Raw genomic sequence first — 15,461 nt, forward strand, 5'->3', positions numbered from 1 at the left:
TAGTGATCGACCGATATTGATATTTTATAACCGATACCAATTATTTGCATATTTATGTGCCCGATAACCGATATGCAGAACCGATATTTATTTATGATTATAAAGTAAATAAATGACTGAGTAAAGTAAGTCCATGCTTCACTTTGGTTTTTCCTCCTTTCAGTCATCTTTTTAAAAAAAAAAATTTTTTAAGTGTTGAAAATTAGCAGTCTTTCATGTTAAATTTAATCTTCATATTACAACAATAAAAAAAACATTTTATTTAAAGCATCAGCAGCAACACTAATATTAACAATAAGCAAAATAAATGTAGAAGGTCTAATGTTCTCAAATAGAGAAAATAAATAAAGGAACGGAGTCATAACTTCATTTTAAACTACAGTTTTAGTAGGTTTATAAGCTGTTTAATAGGCTAAAGATTGAAGAATAATTCACTGGATAATGTTAATTCACTGAATAATATTCTCTGGAATATAGAAATATAAACAAAACATATTTTATTGCATTTCTCAACTGGCATGTTATATCAGAAATGCTAATAATGTTTTTGTCGTTCTAGATTATGAAATGCCTGCTGACAGCGTGGTTTATCTATGCATTTACACAGAACTATACTCAAACTGCGATCGCTCGTGGAGATAATAAATAATTAATTTCCATAGAGTTGTATCTATTTAGATATTTATTAGCGAAATAATGGTTATATAGTAAATGTTAATACAATTTAGGGTGCTTTAAACAAGTGAATCTTGCCGTGCTGGAGCATTTCCTGAGCATCAACCCGGTGAGTGAACAGCAATATGAAAGAGGCTTCACGAGAATAATGATGAGCATAGACAACAGACAGAAAATTAAATTTAGCGCTTTTATTTCCAACATGCGCTGTTGTTGTTGCCTTGTTTCCCCTCAGCAATGTTGATCCTGCACGCAATTCTTAAAACATCCACAAGATGGCGGCGTTTATCGGTGAATCCGATATTACAAAACCAATATCCGAATATTGTAAAATGCTTAAATATCAGGAAAAATATCGGTAAATCGATATATCAGTCGATCTCTAATTAAAATAATTGAATGTACAGCCAGCCGTAGATTACATAAATTACAACAAAAAATTTTGTATTGTTAGAGTTAACAGTTGGTTAATGTATTTACTTATTTATTTTTGAAAAACGTAACGAGACTGAAACATCTGAAATTACATTGGTAAATAAAATAATAATAATATATATATACATAAAACACATATACAAATAATAAACTGCTAAGTTCAACCTCAAGCATTGCTGTTATTTTAGTCCATACAAAGCCTACCGGGACCTCATTAGGCCCTTTCGCACCGCTTTAGTTCCAGAACTAAATGTACGGTACTAAAGTACTGGGACGATTTTGCGCTAACTATTTCCCAGTACCATTTAAAGGGTTGCATTCGCACCGACAGTGTGTACTAGGAAGTGACGTAAGCCGGTCGACAGCGACGTCATTTGTGCACAGCGTTCAACAACGGAAACAAAGAACTACGTTAACAACAGGAGGATGGAGGACACTGTGATCGGAGCTGTGTTTTTGTTGTGTCTCGCGGGTTTCACAATAATGGACATGGAATGTCGACGTATACGTAAAGCGATTGAAAGAATGGAAAGGAGGACTAAGAATCTCCAACGACAACTGGCAGTGCTACATTTGCTACAAGTGCCTGCACTTCAGCATCCGTCCATCTATCGGTGTTCTCCATACTTGCAAAATAAGTTGACATGCTTACAGTATGTTTACACAGTGTTTTAAATCATGGCGGGTGAGGGTGTTTTTCGTACGCGTTTGGCCAATCTGTCTCCTTAAGTCACAATTAGTACCAGTTATGCTGGTTAGACCCTGCGTAGGAGCTAATTTGGTTCTCGAAAAAGGCAGTCCGGTACTAAAATCACTCCCAGTTCCGGCGGTGCGAACACGCCGAAAAGTGGGTAGTTCCACAATTAGTTCTGGTACTATGAAAAGGTTCCTGAGGTGCAAAAGGCCCTATTAGGTATGTTTACATGGGCACTTTTTGCTTCCATCGGAATTCATTCATTCTGATTTAGGGCTGTAGCTATCGAATATTTTAGTAATCAAGTATTCTACAGATTATTCCATCGATTAATCGAGTAATCGGTTAAGAAGTAATTTTTCTTTATTAAAGAGCAATACTAAATATACAAGAGACAATAAGATAGATCTCTTAAAATAAACTAATTTGTTTTCTTTTTAGAAAAAATTACATTTTTATTGCTGAAATTGCATACATTAATAACCGTGAAAACTAAACCCATTTAATGTATTTAATTGCCAAATTGCATTTAAAATGCAAATACAAATACATCAATACAATTTTATAAATAAATAAAAATACAAAAATCAATGTCACACTACTTTAAAAAAGGTAAACAGTACAAACTCAAACTAAGGCATAAATAAAAATAATAAAAATAATAATAATACCTAAACATTGCATTTATGTCGTACAACTTAACTTTCAAGTTTAAGTCTAACTAAAGCTCAAGCATGACATAACCCTTTACTGTCTTCGTGGCTTTTGTGAGAGGAAAAATCAGTTTTCAATCACATTTTTCTGCAACACGAAATTAGAGTCTATTTGGAAAATAAACCATCTTAAATGTCCCTATACGTACTGGTGTGTGTGTGTGTGTGTGTGTGTGTGTGTATGTAAAACTTGTTCCTGTAAAACCTTCATATTCTGTGTGCTGGTCAGTTCACAGCAATGATAGAAATTAATCTGTTCCAATATATTTAAATTGATTTTGACATTTTATGGGCATTTTTACCTTTATAAAGCCTTTTTTTCTAAAAGTGTGCATCATCTTTTGAGTCAAATTCTTACATTTAATCAGTCAATTAGAATAAAAGACATTTGGGCTGTTACCAAACAAATTATATCAGTATCAAAATTCATCTTTGCAATGCAGAAGCTGCATGGGATGAATTTCCCACAAAGAGGGACATGAATGCATTTAACCTGCAGTTACAAATGCATAAACAATATGTTGTTATTTTAAACATAAAACATTGAATACTGATATTTAAAATTATTTTAAAAACGAAAACCCACCAGCAGGTGGCAGCAAGTCACTGTTACGAAGTGAGTCATTGCGATTGAACCGAATCATTTAAACGGTTGATTCATTCAGGAACGAAACTCCGTCATGTTGCACAGAGATGCAACACAGATGCAAAACAGAGATGTGGCTGTGTTTGGAATTTTTTTGTTGGCAAAATAAAGCAAAAACAGGCAATATGGTGTCTAAAACGTAAGTCTCATAATATTACCTTCTTGTTTCTTGAACTGTTGAATAAAATCACATTTGTAATCATGCTGATTTTAGAGGTGAAAACTGGCACTCTTCGTGTGATATTGACTAACTTTCTTTCTGTGGTATTTTTATGCACAATTTATGCATTTTTCTTGTTTTTCTACTTGTTACTTGTTATGTTTATTTACTATTTATTCAGGTTTTTTAAGGCATCTAATATTTTGATACTTAATTTCCATGATCTAAATATTTTCAAAAGTTTGTTGTCATTTGGAAGTGTGTAGGCCTTATTGCATTATTCAGGGCTTGACGCTTACTTTTCTTTTTAGGAGCACGTTCAAAATTTTAGGAGCACCTTCTATTCAATAATCCAAAATGTTATCAAAAAGTAGCCTTCCCATTACGAGGTGATATTTGACTCATCTAACTTTATTAAAAGTATGTCATCTTTTGTCAAATTCTTTTAAAAAAATTATATTTTATAAGCGTTTTAAACATTTTAATAAAAACGACAGAATAGGAGTAGAATAAGAAACATAAGTGAAAAATCAAATTAAATCAGTATTAACAATTTATTTGTAGAGGTGGCACAGAACAACACAAAAGTGGCTTGATGTACTTTCAGGCATTTAATGAGGTTCAGAAGTGGAATGAGTGCAATTAAATCCATAAATCCATGATGATATTAATGTTTTAAATATACAATTTTGAATTTAGAAATATTAAATTTAAATAAGTGAAAAGATACTTTAAAAATTAAACTAAAACTGCCAGCAGGTGGCGGCAAGTCACTGATTTTTATCACTGAATCATTCATTCAATTGATTCATTCAAACGGCTTATTCATTCAAGAGTGACTGTCTTTATGAATGGGTAATCATGAATCACTGACTCACTAGATTCGTTCAGAAACACCCATTCATTCATAAACGAAACACCGCTGTGTTTGAATGGAGATGCGCAGCGGCTGAGCTGTGACTTTGTTTTAAACTATTTTCGAGGACGAAATAGAGCAAAATCAGACAATAGTGTTATAGTCAGACAATGTAAGTCACTTAAAATAAACTTCTTGTTTATTGAACTGTTGAATTAAATAGTTATCAAATTTACAAACTCCTTTAAAAATCATTAAAAGCTGTCACACATCTTGGTTCATCGCGAGCTCACATTTATAATCAACGAAGCTCTCTACACTGCACAATTAATCTCTTATTTACACCCTGTCTACACTTTGCTTATGAAAGGATTCGTGAGATGTCTGTGATACATTACTCGACGCTGCAAAAACACGTAGAAACCTTTGACGCTCCCATGAGCGATCACAATCACAAATATGATGATGATCGGGTCAGTCGCACTGGTGCTCCTAAAAAAAATTTCAGTCGCACGCAGTAGTTTTCAGTCGCAAATGGTTGCACTGTCGAGCCCTGTTATAATGCCGTTACATTATGATTATATATTCAGTGGCATAAAATGGTCTTTAAAATTACTAATATCGCTTATCACAATTATTTCTGGGGCAATATATCGCACAACAAAAAGTTGTTATCGTGACAGGCCTAGAGAACGGGGTGATATTCGCGTTTATATGTCACAAGCTTCTGATCAGATTTACTCTTTTGAAGTGCACACACTGCATGAATACACAGAGTTTCCCGCTGAAAGTGTAGGAATCCCTCTGCTTGAGTGCAGTGTAGAGAGTAACACGACCCTCCTCCTCCTGTTGGTGCGAGCGAGCGGTCAGTCGCGTGTGTGTATGACGGCCGAACTTAAGGAGCTTCCTCTGGAACTCACGCGATCGGCAACCGGCCGTTTTTTGTCTTATTGCAAGCAACTCGTCTCTGTTCTGGACTTGCACAAACTGCGTTGCAATGCAATCGTTTTCCAAAATGTCATTTATGTGAAAACATGAAGTCTGTAAGCGCCTGTTAACAGAGGCCAGAGATGCTGAAGACGGACGCACAGAGAAAAATACTGTAGCAGGTAGGGATGCACCGAATGTTCGGCAACCGAAATTATGAATAAGCGAAAAGACCGAATAAATTGTACCGAACAATATGACGTGATCAAATAGCAACCAGCGCAGAGTGAGAGGCGCGCACTCTTTATTATGCAGCACACACGTCAGCAGTGTGGAAGCATTTAAACTGTCTGAGAAAGATGCAAAAATCATTACAAGCACCGACAGCGAGAGACTGTTTAGGACTGCATCGCATGTCTTCAATGAGAAGAGGACGGGGTGATCGTGGCTGGTTACTGTATGATGATTGAAATCGCGAAATGGCCTTAAGCAATTAGTAAATAAACTGCAGAACGTTATGTTTTCTAATACACGCTCGCATTGCATGTATTCTGACAGCGCTGCACGAGCTCGCAGCAGATCAGCTTGTTAACCAGGGTTCAAAGTCCAAAGCGCGAGGAAAATCTGCGCTGATACAGTCGTTGCTCAGTCACATTTTTATGAATTTTTACAAGGCATGTGACAATGCGATACGTACGACGTATTCGTAATGAGACTCATTTATAAATCTGTTGTCAACAAAAATAACATCGCGTTTCTGCCTACATAAAAGTTGAGAAAAAGCAAGTACTCTTATCATCTTTCATAAATGTTAGTATTGTAATTTTATGTTGTTCTGTCAAATAAAATAAAAAGTAAGACAATAATGGTAATAATCATTACAACATCTCTGTTTTAATACATTTATTATAACATTCACACATAGTGTTCAAATTGGGATCTGTAATATTGTCTAATGTTTTAAAAGAAGTCTCTTCTCAGCAAGGCTGCTTTTAATTGTACAGTAAAAAAAAAAGACCCCCCCCCCCAGAAGGGGGTCTGATGGCCAAAAGTTATTATTTTACTAACTTGTTAATTTTAGGTTAAATTGTGCTTTGTTGGTATAGTGTCTGCCAGAATGTAAAAAATTTTCAGTATTAAATATTTTTTAATTGTTGTTTTGTAAATGATTTTTTTCTTTGAAAAGCAAGACTAAACAGTAAAAAGCACTTTTTAAATTTATGCAACAATGAAACAAAAATTTGGCAAAATACATGGGGGGAAAAAATGAGAAAAAACGTGTTCGGTATTCGGCCCAGTGTTTAATTTTGTTCGGTTTCGGCCAAGAATTTTCATTTCGGTGCATCCCTAGTAGCAGGCAGATCACTCACTGTTCATGATGCACGAACTATTGGAAGAAAATCCTCAATATTGATTTGGGGGTTTATATGAATGTGTTTTCTGAGGGGAACTGACTGTCTTTAGAAAAGTTTACGTGGTTTATTCTTTTAATCTGGTCTCTGTATAGTTCACATTAAAGCAGTGTTTTCAGCGCAGTGCTGCGGTGTTTACAGCGGTAACCAAGGAAACGCTGTATCTGGTGTTCCATGAGCGCCTCCTGCTGTCAGAGAGTGGATCTGCGTCTCATTCAGAGCTTCTGCTGTTTGTTTCGTTCAAGCATGTAGTATAATTTCCCAAAGTTAGTCAGAACAGAACATTCTGTTTTTGCTTCAAATTGGGTTATTATTAAATCAAATTATGTGTATTAAATTATATAACTAAATGATATGTATATGAATTATATAACTAAAATTAAATAACTAATTAGAGATTTAGGTTAAATAAAGATTTTTCTTATTTTTCTTATTTTTAGGATACAATCAAAGAAAAAATAAACAAATTCTACTGTTCCTAATATTCTGTATGTTGCTCAAAAACAAAATATATTGTGTTCAGCGGAAAATTATATATACAGTGGGTACGGAAAGTATTCAGACCCCCTTAAATTTTTCACTCTTTGTTATATTGCAGCCATTTGCTAAAATCATTTAAGCTAATTTTTTTTCCTCATTAATGTACACACAGCACCCCATATTGACAGAAAAACACAGAATTGTTGACATTTTTGCAGATTTATTAAAAAAGAAAAACTGAAATATCACATGGTCCTAAGTATTCAGACCCTTTGCTGTGACACTCATATATTTAACTCAACTACTTTGTTTGGTCTTCCAAAAATGGACACGACTAGAAATCAACAACACTGTTCCAGAACAGTACAACCCAAATATTTGGATGTGTGCAGCACATTTTATGGAGGACCGTTTCCTGGAAGAATAGACTACTCAAAGACTGTAAATACGTCTTTTATATTTAAAGACTATTTATATTTTATATAAAGCAAGTTTTTTAGACCGTGTAGAGTAGGGCTTGTTGTTTGTCATTTCTCCGATCACAAATGCAGACACAGTTTTGTTTACGCGGCGCGATGCAACGCAACACGTAAAAAGACAGTATAAGTCATTATAATCCATAATTAAATGTCCCCACTGGATGCAACAAATGACTCGTTTATATTGGGTTTTAATGTTTTTGTCTCGTCGCTCCGGTCAGACAAGGCATCAACAGTATGGTGAGGGGAGTAACATTTCCATCACACGCTTGAGGTATTCGGCCAATCACAACGCACTGTATAGCTGGCCAATCAGAGCACACCTCGCTTTTCAGACCGATGAGCTTTGTAAAAATTGACGCGTTTCAGAAAGGTGGGGCATAGAGGAGCAACAATAATGTACAGTATGTGGAAAATAATGTGTTTTTTGAACCTTAAACCGCATAAACACATTTCATTACACCAAATACACAACATAATGTTCTTTTTAGCTGCATCATATTACCCCTTTAAACAAGGATTGATTGGACATTGTCCTGCTTCACTTCACAGACGCCGAGTGAAAGGGGGGTTTTATAATGACGGGACACTCATTTATGGCACTTTATTTACCAGGAAGAACAGCTCGTTCTGCGCGTCATACGTCATTGCGCTATTTTACGCCACTGCACATCCGCAATACTTTCCCGTTTCGGTTTTCAATCCGATCAAGCGTTTACTTGGAATAAACCACCCCTTACAATCCGATCGAAATCTGAATCAGATCTGGCCAATTCAATCTGATTGACGTGGTTACATGTGACTTTTTTATTCTGATTGTGCTTCTAGTCCTATTGCGATCTGATTAGTAGGGTCCATGTAAATTGTTTTCACAATTCATGAGGAAATCGAACCACAAATGGACCCAAAAGTGACCTCCGGAGGTGGTCTGAGTACGGTTCGCTTTTGGGTCCTATTACGAGGGTCTGAGATCACTTGGTTTGTTTACTCCAAGAGCGTTTGGAGGGCTCAAACGAACTAGGTGTGAAAACCCACTGTTTATGGATATGATGAGTCATGCAGTCTATTCCATCCCGACAGCTCTACAACAGTCTGAATATAAACACTTATAGCATACTGTAGCGATTCAGGATAAGATAAAAACACAGTTTGGAAGATTCCAGATGAACTCGCACATTATATAAATTCTGGGAAAAAAAATAAGTTACATAGTATGCATAGGTTGGATTTTTTTCAGGCAGGGCTATTTCTAATCATTTTGAGGCAGCAGTTATTTGTAATGCTGTTGTTATCAGATGTCAAAAGCAGCAATAGGCCTATGTCTTCTCCAGCACACTGAATGTGGTTTTAATTAGGGATGCTCCGATCCGCCTTTTTCACCTCCGATACCGATTCCGATACCTAGGGTTCGGTATTGGCCGATACAGATACCGATCCGATACCAGTGAAGTTTTTTTCCCTCATTTAAATAAATGTAGAATTTATATATCTGTGTGTGGAACTGATAATCATTCTTTCACAATCTACTAGATACAGACTACTTCATTATAAAGAAAAATAAAATAAACATATGAAAAAATATAGGCCTATGTATATTTATAATCTATGACAAAAAATTATCATAAATAGGTTAGTGGATAATTCGGCAGCAAAAGTTATTCTAGAAAAATCAGTGCACAATAAATTTAGTGAAAAAACTATTTTGTGGGGAACAAATAAAAGTGTTGCACTAAATATGGTAAAATGTTACACATTGCTATTTGTATTATTATAAAATCTATTCATTAAAAACATTCATGAATGTATTTACTATAAAATTAAAACACATTTCTTTTAAATGTATAGCATATTTTTTTATAAGACAACAACATATGATACGATAGGACAAAACAAATACAGTGCAGCACGAACTGTTTTTATACAGTCAACCCTCTACGGACACCTTGGCAATTGAATCGCCATTGGCTAGTATATTTTTTTGTTTACTCGCCAGACTGAAATACTATACATACATACATATATATATATATATATATATATACACAGTGAGTACGGAAAGTATTCAGACCCCCTTAAATTTTTCACTCTTTGTTATATTGCAGCCATTTGCTAAAATCATTTAAGTTCATTTTTTTTCCTCATTAATGTACACACAGCACCCCATATTGACAGAAAAACACAGAATTGTTGACATTTTTGCAGATTTATTAAAAAAGAAAAACTGAAATATCACATGGTCCTAAGTATTCAGACCCTTTGCTCAGTATTTAGTAGAAGCACCCTTTTGATCGAATACAGCCATGAGTCTTTTTGGGAAAGAGGCAACAAGTTTTTCACACCTGGATTTGGGAATCCTCTGCCATTCCTCCTTGCAGAGCCTCTCCAGTTCTGTCAGGTTGGATAGTAAACGTTGGTGGACAGCCATTTTTAGGTCTCTCCAGAGATGCTCAAATGGGTTTAAGTCAGGGCTCTGGCTGGGCCATTCAAGAACAGTCACAGAGTTGTTGTGAAGCCACTCCTTCATTATTTTAGCTGTGTGCTTAGGGTCATTGTCTTGTTGGAAGGTAAACCTTCAGCCCAGTCTGAGGTCCTGAGCACTCTGGAGAAAGTTTTCGTCCAGGATATCCCTGTACTTGGCCACATTCATCTTTCCCTCGATTGCAACCAGCCGTCCTGGCCCTGCAGCTGAAAAACACCCCCACAGCATGATGCTGCCACCACCATGCTTCACTGTTGGGACTGTATTGGACAGGTGATGAGCAGTGCCTGGTTTTCCCCACACATACCGCTTAGAATTAAGGCCAAAAAGTTCTATCTTGGTCTCATCAGACCAGAGAATCTTATTCAGGTGTTTTTACTATTTATAGTCTTTTCTACGCCCGTGTTTTGTTCTCACAGACACCCGGTAGCGAGCAACAAAACAACATTAAACATAATAGTCCTTTTTGCAAAATCATAGACATGTATTTACAAATCAAGTATAATGGGAACACAGAATGATGTTGGAGAGAGCTTTACGAGCTGACTGCTGTAACCGAACGCGACCAGGGTTTAAAGACTGAACGAATGACTGACAGCCACAGCGGCAAACACAAGTTCAGCATCATAATCCATAAAAAATGTTATTATTATATAAAACATTTTCAGATCAAGTTAGGCAAAGTCATTGTGGCAAAGTTCTTCAAAATCTGAAATAGCTAATTTAAAATATAATTACAAAGTGAATTTCATTGATGAAGCAGTTCTACAGTTCACCTCTGGCACAGTGTGATCGTTCCACTATCGTCGGGTCACGTTTTACATGACTAGATTTTAATTTACTAATATATTATTATAGTTATATTTAGGGAACACATTCACTATTAAGTAAAACTTTGCCCTCAATAAGCCCCTAATTTGCTGCTTATTCATTGTAAGATAGTTGTTGTAGTGGTTATGTTTAGGGCTTGGGTAGTGCTAAGGGATCCAGAATATCGCCATGCAAAATGTGTTACCGAATTTACTTTTCTTTATTCGCTTTTACTCTCTTAATGTTTAAGTATTTTCAAAATTAGATCAGTTGTACATTTTCTTTGAGTACTTTTCCCCCACTAATGTTGACATTTTTAAGAATTTGGCATAACGCACGCATGCATGCATGCATGCATGCATGCATGCACACACACGCGCGCGCGCGCACACACACACACACACACACACACACACACACACACTTTATACATGCACTTACCTGACCCTTATTCGAATGTTAAATACCGAATATTAATGAATGTGTTAATGTGTTGTTTCTATGATTAAAAGTGTGATTATCGGACACAGCGTTTGTTAAAAGTGTTATTATTATAAGTGAACACACTTACCTGATCCATTCGGCCCAATAATCGCTGTAAACTTGTGGAAAGGCCCGATTATCTGTCTGCCTTTGTAAGACTTAAAGTTTTCTATCTCTATTAACTTTAAGTAGCCCATGGTGAATTGTTTATTCCGAAGATTTTGATAAAAATGAAATCGTGAAAATGTTCAGACCACCGACTGCTAGCATGAAAAAAGAGAGCGGGCTAACATTAATCTTAGCTCGGAGCACGACAAATACAGTCAACGACAGACTAATACGTCTATAGAATAGCCTGCACTTCTAAGCAGAAAAAAACTCAAATTAAACTATTAATATATAATTGTGTTAATCGTTATAATATAAGTAAAACAAGCGGACATAGAAGCCTACTACAGCGCGCGCGCGATAGCTGGTCCATAAACACACCACATATCGCGAGATGTCTTCTTCTTTTTCTTCTTCTTCTGTGGCTCCCTGGCGGGTCGCATCACAACTTTTTTAGGTGTATTCCGCCTCCTTCTGTGCTGGAGTATGAAGTGACTTCAGTCTAGGTTTTTTTTTTCTTTTTACGCAAATAAGTAAGACACGTATCAGTTAAACAAATAAATAATATATATGTATATATACATGTATTTTTTTTTATGTTTATTTTTTGTGAAAAACAAGAGGGGTCTCTTTGTTCCTCTTCTAATAAACTGAGGTCTCTTATTATTCCAACAAATTTCTGGGACTTTTTAATTTTCATATATTCCAATGGTGGAAAGTAGTTACAAATAAAGTCTCTTTATTAAATTTTTGAACACAGAAAAAGAAGATTTTGTCTTCATACGTTTGCATTTATGAATTTTAAAAAAGCCCAGAATCAACATTACATTAATGAAAAGTTCATTCTTTTTTATCATCCAACAGTATTCCAAACATAATATGTTTTCTAGCAAAAGCGAGCAGCGACTGAATCTTTGTCTCCAACCAACAATACATTTTCCCAAAGAATACTTGAGTACACACAGTATAGACGTACATGATGAAATCTAGATTCTATACTAAAATCCACTCTCCTTAATACATTTTTAAACTTTAAAATTTTACCAGATCATTGTTTTGTGTTTAACCCTTATGTTAGAGGTAATTTGAGAAAAAAAAGTTCCCTTCATGAAAATAACACTTCATGACTTTGTCAACACTTCATAGCAATAATTAAATAAATACATAGGAAGGAAAAAGATATCTGCTTGTGTTAGTGTGAAAAAATTACTTAATAATGTGTCATAATTGCAAAAAAAAAAAAAAGATGCTTCAGTACAAAAAAAAAACTAAATATTGAGAGTCATTAATGTCTTAACATAAATCTAAAATTTAAAAAAAAAAGCTAAAATTGTGAGGGTCATTAATTTACATTAATGATTTCATAATGTCTTAACATAAATCTAAATTTAAAAAACTCGTGAAAAGAAGCTACACCTTTTACTATACTATACATTGTACAAAAAAATATTTACTATAAATTTAAAAAATAACATAAATTCTCCCAAAACTGCACAAATGTAGAGAGAAAAAACATTAATAAAGTGAGAAATATTACATTATTATTACATTACAAAATTACATTATTGTTACAAAATTAATTGTGCTCAAAATTATTCATACCCTTGGTAAATATGATCAAAGAAGGCTGTAAAAATAAATGTGCCTCATTAATCCTTTCAATCTTTTACTTAAAAAAATTGCAAAAAAATCTAACCTTTCATTGGAGAATAAGAATTTAAAATGGGAGGGAAATCTCATTATAAAATAAATAATTTTCTCTAAAACACATTGGCCACAGTTAATCATACCCTTTTATTCCATACATTTTGCAACCTCCTTTTGCCAAGATAACAGCTCTCTTATAAAGCCTGATGAGTTTGGAAAACACCTCAAGAGATCAGAGACCTGTCCTTCATACAGAATCTCTCCAGATCCTTCAGATTCCCAGCTCCATGTTGATGCTTCCCCTCTTCAGTTCACCCTACTCATTTTCTATAGGGTCAAGTCAGGGAACTGGGACAGCATGGCAGAAGCTTCATTTTGTGCTCAGTGATCCATTTTTGTTTTGATTTTGTTGTTTGTTTTTGGATCATTGTCCGGTTGGAAGATCCAGCCATGGCCCATTAAAAGATTCCTAGCAGAGGCATTCAGGTTTTGATGTATTATCTGTTGGTATTTGCTAGAATCCATGATGCCATCTATTTGAAAAAGATGTCCAAGAACTATGGCAAAAAATAGGCCCACAACATTAAGAATGCTTCTGACATATGACATGAAAACTTATTTGCAATAGAGAAAAACTGTTCTTAATGTGTTAGAAGTTTCATGCAAGTCATGTTAGAGGTTCTATGCACAGCAAGGTTATGTTAACGCTTCTATGAACAGTGAAAGTGTGTTAGGCTACTTCTAAGCGAATAAAGAGAAAGAAAGCATACATATGCTGTAAAGCTTCTTTCCCTGCGGGAGAAACTTTGTTTAAGCACTGTTAAGAGGAAAGCGTGCCCATATTAAAAATATTTATTTCATATGAAATGAAAACTTATTTGCAATATAGAAAGGCAGTTATTAATGTGTTAGAAGTTTTAAGCACAACAAGTTATGTTAGCGCTTCTAGGCACAGCAAGGTTATGTCAAGCCAAGTCACCTTTATTTATATAGGCCTTTATACAATACTGATTGTGTCAAAGCAGCTTTACAGTTTCAAACAGGGAAATAGATTGTCAATAATGCAAAAATACAATAACAAATAGTCATTTTTCAGCTAAAGTCATTTCATTGACGATTCAGTGATGTCATCATCCAGTTCAGCGTGTCCCCAACTAAGCAAGCCAAAGGAACCAAAACTCCATCGGTGACAGAAATGGAGAAAAATCCTTGGGAAAAACCAGCCTCAGTCGGGGGGGCCAGTTCTCGTCTGGCCAGACGAAACCAGCATGGTGTGGTTTAATTCCAGGTTGCAACACAGGTCAGATTGTGCCGAGGACTCTGGATCCTGTGGTCTTGTGCCGATGGTCGATGAGGTGACGAGGTCTGTTGCGTAAACTATGCTATAATCACGAGCCAGACACATGTAATGCTCACAATCACATCTTTACTCAGGAACTGACATCATTATTTCAGGATAATGAACAAGGTCAGAACAAGGTCTTCGCAGGGGATCTGTCTCTGGGGCTCATCTAGTTGACGTGGTCTCTGCTGACATTCAGGGCTGTAGAGGTCATCTCTAGTTGCTGATCCACCATCTGGACTGCTTAAAGACTGGACCTGGGTGGCTACGTTGACCTCGGAATAAGAATGAAAGAGACTAATATTAGCGTAGATGTCATTCTTCTTACGATGTAACGAGTACATCTGGTGTTATGGGAAGTGTTCCCAGTTCAGGTTGACCTAATTAATGTGGTCTAACAATCCTTTAACGGATTTTAGTTATAGAAAAGCGATATAATAATGTGTATTATGCATATGCCAGGTTAAAGAGAGGGGTCTTTAATCTAGATTTAAACTGACAGAGTGTGTATGCTAGGTAGATTGTTCCAGAGTTTGGGCGCTAAATAGGAAAAGGATCTGCCGCCCGCAGTTGATTTTGATCTAGGTATTATCAAATGGCAAGAGTTTTGAGATCACAGCTGTAGCGAATCAGTTTAAAGGGGAAATATGAATAATTAATTAACGCATACAGTTGGGGTAGGAAAAAGGGTTAAAGCTTAAGCAGTAAAGAGAAGAGAAATAAAAACATGAAGCTATGGTACCATTTGATATTCAGCAGATCTACAGCCTGAAGGAAACATCAGTTCCTTAGTTCAAACACACCTTTGTAAAAGGTGCAAATGATACTTAATGAATCAATTAATAAGACCACATTTGATACTTGCACGTCTCGCCTGTTTGAAAGAGAGTCCTGATGCTCTTTGGGGCTCCAGTAGGTTGGCTGAAGTTAGGTGATGAGAAAGAACCATTTTGAGTCAGAGGATCTTGATGAATGGAAAGACTAGGCATGAGGCCTGGCACAAACTTAGGGTGTCCTTAGAAGCGTTCTACCTCACATCCTCATCTTCTCAGAATCTAACAGAACCGCAGACTGACTGGCTATGTGTTGGAGCCCACTGGGCAGGCTCCGGCTCC

General features: G+C 35.8%; 1 protein-coding gene across 1 annotated transcript in view; it reads right to left on the bottom strand.

The window, feature by feature from the left end:
* Positions 1-11,743, bottom strand: part of LOC107572070 (structural maintenance of chromosomes protein 1A) — a 96,407-nt gene extending 84,664 nt beyond the window's left edge. The window contains exon 1 of the mRNA XM_016258473.1: positions 11,338-11,743. Within this exon, the coding sequence (XP_016113959.1) occupies positions 11,338-11,446 (109 nt within the window). The 5' untranslated portion in view covers positions 11,447-11,743. The remainder of the gene's footprint in view (positions 1-11,337) is intronic.
* Positions 11,744-15,461: the final 3,718 nt, after the last annotated feature.

This window comes from Sinocyclocheilus grahami, unplaced genomic scaffold (assembly GCF_001515645.1).
Source record: "Sinocyclocheilus grahami isolate Dianchi unplaced genomic scaffold, SAMN03320097.WGS_v1.1 scaffold1690.1, whole genome shotgun sequence".
Taxonomy (NCBI): Eukaryota; Metazoa; Chordata; class Actinopteri; order Cypriniformes; family Cyprinidae; genus Sinocyclocheilus; species Sinocyclocheilus grahami.